A 5,000-nucleotide genomic window follows, 5' to 3' on the forward strand; every position below is an offset into this window, starting at 1 on the left:
TCTCTCTCTCTCTCTCTCTCTCTCTCTCTCTCTCTCTCTCTCTCTCTCTCTCTCTCTCTCTCTCTCTCTCTCTCTCTCTCTCTCTCGTACTCCCACCAGACCTCCAGTCTGTGGTGCAGATGGTGTGGGGTGCAGAATGTTCCCTGTTAGATCCTCTAATCTCTGTTTGGATGAGGGTGGACGGGGTTTAGAGAGAGATTTCAGCAGGAGCTTCAGAGGACATCCTCACAGACGTCTGGTCAGGACTCAGCTCATGAAGCCAACACAATCATTTGAATATTGGATTGGCATCTCTTTGGCACGCCCCTCTACCCTGTCCGGTCCAAGAAGGACCCCCCAGGACCACCCTTTAGTTGGTGGAAAACTCATAGATGAGCAGAATAAGCATGTGTGTTACATGTGTGTGTCTTTGTGTGTCTGTCTGTCTATGTGTTTGTGTGTGTGTGTGTGTGTGTGTGTGTGTGTGTGTGTGTGTGTGTGTGTGTGTGTGTGTGTGTGTGTGTGTGTGTGTGTGTGTGTACTTGCATCCTGTGCAGTAACAACAAAACTATATTGAGATGTAACTTAATAAATAAATGAAAATATGAAATATTATTCATATTATTTAATTCTTACTTCAGTATAAGAATTTTAGTTTCCGATGTTCGTGTTTTAAAAATCATGTAGGCTAGAACTGTTTTAGAATTATGATCGTAAAATGCAGCTAATATAACCAAACAGTTTTCCAGAAGAATCAAGCTGCCTTCATAACATGTAATAAGTTCCTTGAGATTTCCACCAGTTTTCCACCATGCAACCATATCTTAAAGTTCTCCACCATGCAACCATATCTTAGAGCTTTCCACCATATTACCATATCTTAAAGTTTTCCGCCATGCAACCATATCTTAGCTTTTCACCATATTACCATATTTTAAAGTTTTCCACAATACAATCATATCTTAAAGTTTTCCTCCATGCAACCATATCTTAAAGTTTTCCACAGTGCAAACATATTTTAAAGTTCTCCACCATGCAACCATATCTTAAAGTTTTCGCCATACGACAATATCTTAAAGTTTTACATATCTTAATCTCATCATGCGATGTCCGTAGCTCTAGAGTCTAAGAGTACAGTGAAGGTCCACCTCATTCATCTCAGCTCGCCGTTAGTCTGAACAGGGAGCATTAAAAATGGAACAGGCTCTTTCTCTCCGGACAAATGACATGAAGTTAGTGTGGCCCTGACTGGGCTAATCAGGGCCACATTAGGAGCCCATTTGGAAGCCATGTCAAACGACCGGTCCATTTGTATCACCAGCTAATGTTAGCTCCCAAAACGGCTAATGAACTGGTAAGACTCCTTAAATACCATTCGTTATGTTCTGCAGCCATTTAGCATCGAGTCGTATCCAACATTCACAGCCGAAGACTCCCTGGCAGAACTTTCCTTCTTTTACACACATACAACTACACATTTGATAACTTTTGCGAATAGTTACTTTACTTTGAGCCTTTGTACTTTGGGTCTTTCTTGTGGGGTGTGCCTTGCTTGGCAGGGTGTAGTTGTACCAATGGAAGGGTAAGAATAATGAAGTTATGGACCAAGGCCTTACCTTGTATGTGTCAAACACGTGTAAAGAAAACGCCCGTTCCCTTTCTGCCATAAAAGCCGTGATATTGCATCAAAATTGGCTTTTTCCACCAAAGCATAAATAAGTGGTAAATGTAAAAGGGAGATTAACTTAAGTTCTGTTTCCTGTTGTGAATGGCATAATCCATCTTTGTTGTTGCAACAAAGATGGATTGTTGCTAAAAAATCCCTACAAAGAGTCCTGCACAGTCCTACACACAGTACACACAGGGACCTACACACAGTCCTCAAACAGGGACCTACAGAGTCCTACACACAGGGACCTACAGAGTCCTACACACAGGGACATAGAGTCCTGCACACAGTGACCTACAGTCCTACACATAGTCCTACACAAAGTACACACATAGTCCTACACACAGTACACACAGAGTCCTACACACAGGGTCCTACACACAGGGACCTAGTCATACACATAGTCCTACACACAGTACACAGGGACCTACACATAGTCCTACACATAGGGTCCTGTCTCCTCTGTCCCAGTGAGGGTGAGGTGTCTTTCTGTCTGCTCTGTCCTGTGTTCCAGTGAGGGTGAGGTGTCTTTCTGTCTGCTCTGTCCTCTGTTCCAGTGAGGGTGAGGTGTCTTTCTGTCTGCTCCAGGGGTGAGGTGTCTTTCTGTCTGCTCTGTCCTCTGTTCCAGTGAGGGTGAGGTGTCTTTCTGTCTGCTCTGTCCTCTGTTCCAGTGAGGGTGAGGTGTCTTTCTGTCTGCTCTGTCCTCTGTTCCAGTGAGGGTGAGGGCAGAGATGTAAATGAGATCATATTACTGCCATGTTCATCAGATGGCGGCTGCAGCCACTTCCCCGCCCTGATGAATATGCATGTAAATTTGTTAATTAAGTTAATTATTCGGCTGAAAATTCATTTGTCTTGCCCTAAGATTCTCTCCTGCAATAGCTTTTCCCCGTTTCACTCATCAGTCACCATGCCATTCTAAAACAGTCGCTCCCCTTAAAATGAAATAGAATATGAAGAACGAAAAGGTGGAATTGTGTCTTATGGTGTGTGTGTGAGGGCGTGTGTTAGGGTGTAAAGGTGTAAAGGTGTGTGTTAGAGTGTAAGTGTGTGTTAGGGTGTGTTCAGTGTGTGTTAGAGTGTGTGTTCGGGTGTTAATGTGTGTGTTAGGGTGAGTTTGGGTGCGTTTTAAAGTGTGTTAGTGTCTTAGGTTGTTTGTTGGGGTGTAAGGGTGGGTTGAGGAGTGTGTTAATGTGTATTAATGCATGTGTTAGGTTTTATTAGTGTGTTGGGGAGTGTGCAATTTAGTGTGTAATGGTGTTTTCAGTGTGGGGTGGGCTAATTTGTAGAAACAGTGTAGTGAATGAGACTCTTTGGTGTTTTCATGACATTCCAAACTCAGGCGTTTAGGGGTTGTGGTTTTGTTTTGGAAGTGGTTGAGATTGTTAAACAGAGCCACTGTGGTTCCCTGGGGTACAAGAACAACTTGTATATGCCTACCAGTGCGGTGCTGCTAATGGCCTGTTTAAAGTCACAGGGTATCGACAATTGACACAAAAGACAGATCTGTCCTCTTCGGGATACCATCTTTCTGATCTGTGTTCTGCGGATCCTAATCAAGAGAATAGCGCCATCTGCTGGGGTTTAGTGCCAATACACAAATCCCAGCCGAATACGTTTGGTAAATTCTGTCTGCTTGAAGAAAAAGAAAAAAAAAGGCAAATGAGCATAAAACTCGTATATTGCCATGCAGTAATAGATCGGGCAAATACGTGCAGTCATACATAAACACATAATGTAGGCATAAAACACAACCTGTGAACGAGTCACAATATCCCCAAGATGGACCTCAACAAGAAAATGGCTGCTGTAGAGCTTAATATCTATGCAAGTACAAGTACACTAAGGTTATGAAATACCGTTTGCTCTGTGTTCTACATGCTCCATAGTATATCAGCAGCCCACAGAGATCAAAGGCAATGCCCCATATAACAAACCAAGTGTTATCATTTCAGTTTACAAATACTATTTTAGTCTCTCCATTCCCGTTTGTCTTAGTTTTCTCCGAACTGGTCGTCCCGCCCACATGAGGATGTTCAGGCCCGCCTGACCACACATCCGTTCTGATCAGATCTCAGACGTGTGATCTGATCAGAACGAACAACAGACATTAGGCTTTTCAGTCAAATTATCTACTTAGAACAAGCAAAGATGCCGAGCTTTTCTCCGGACATATTTTATTGACTTGGTTGATTATAGTGCGGGTTGCTTCTGGCTATGTCTGTTCAGATCAATGCCATATCGCAGAGTATATAGAGTGAAGACACGCACATGTTGAGAAATGTTATGCTGGACATCCGACCGGCAGCCGCTGTCTGACCCAAAAAACAACCCTCTACCAACAACAACAACAACAATTCGCTCTGTCTCATTGACATGGAGAGACTACTAAAGTGGCCCAAGGCACCAAGCGGCCAGCGAGACGGAACCATCTCCTGCAGAGCGAGTGACAAAGGTCTGGAGACGTTGTGCATGTTAAAAACTTTATTGCTTCTTAGAATGTTACACGAGACATGTGGCTAATGGAGGTTGGGGGGATCATGGGGGGTACAAAGGGGGGTAGGAGACGCCGCTCCTTGGCTGCGGCCGAGCCAGCATCTCCTCAGAAGCCGTGTACCTTCAGCTGGTCCTCGCGCACGATTCCGATCTGGAGAGGAAGAGGACAACGCTGAGGATTAAGAACGAAGGAACACCCCCCGGATCAAAGATCATGTCTAGAGTCAGAGAGGGTTGAACTCACCTCCATCAGGAAGGTGCAGATGTTCTTCCTCTGGTCTCCCTGCAGCTGGATGACCTCGCCGTACTCTGGGTGCTCAATCACCGTCCCATTACAGGCGAACTTCTGCTCAACACAGACAGGAAAACAGACCAGAAACAGTTAAACTACCTTCCAGCTCTGATACGAAACTGCTGTTGTGACAGTGTAATAAGCACCTGTGACAGTGAGAACTAGAGTTGTTCCGATACCATTATTGGAAATTCCTCAGATAGTTACTAAAATACAGTTTTGGCGAATACACGCCTATACCAACAAGTGACTAGCTAATTTCCTACACAAGCAAAGAAAGATAAACATGTGCCGTACTATGCTGCGTTAGTTAACGGTCTGAGGTGGAAAGACGAAATGGGAAACACCTAATATCCGACATTAGTACGTTCAGGCTTGCAAGTCGGAAAACATGGATGCACACACTTAACGACAAGAATAAAAATCTATTATTAAAACGTATCAATGCAAATGATATAGTTCTGTGTAATGATCTAGAAAAAAGATTGTGTAGATTGCAAGTGTACCGACTATACATTGCTGTCATCATAAGAGAACCATTCAATAAGAACAAGTGCTATCAGT

At 43.7% G+C, this 5,000-nt stretch overlaps 1 protein-coding gene across 1 annotated transcript in view; it reads right to left on the reverse strand.

Moving 5' to 3' along the window:
* Positions 1–4,089: 4,089 nt before the first annotated feature.
* Positions 4,090–5,000, reverse strand: part of eif1b (eukaryotic translation initiation factor 1B) — a 2,005-nt gene continuing 1,094 nt past the window's right edge. The window contains exons 3-4 of the mRNA XM_056584221.1: positions 4,389–4,490; positions 4,090–4,295 (exon numbers count right to left, since the gene is read on the reverse strand). Of these exons, the coding sequence (XP_056440196.1) occupies positions 4,251–4,295; positions 4,389–4,490 (147 nt within the window). The 3' untranslated portion in view covers positions 4,090–4,250. The remainder of the gene's footprint in view (positions 4,296–4,388; positions 4,491–5,000) is intronic.

This window comes from Gadus chalcogrammus, chromosome 23 (assembly GCF_026213295.1).
Source record: "Gadus chalcogrammus isolate NIFS_2021 chromosome 23, NIFS_Gcha_1.0, whole genome shotgun sequence".
NCBI lineage: Eukaryota > Metazoa > Chordata > Actinopteri > Gadiformes > Gadidae > Gadus > Gadus chalcogrammus.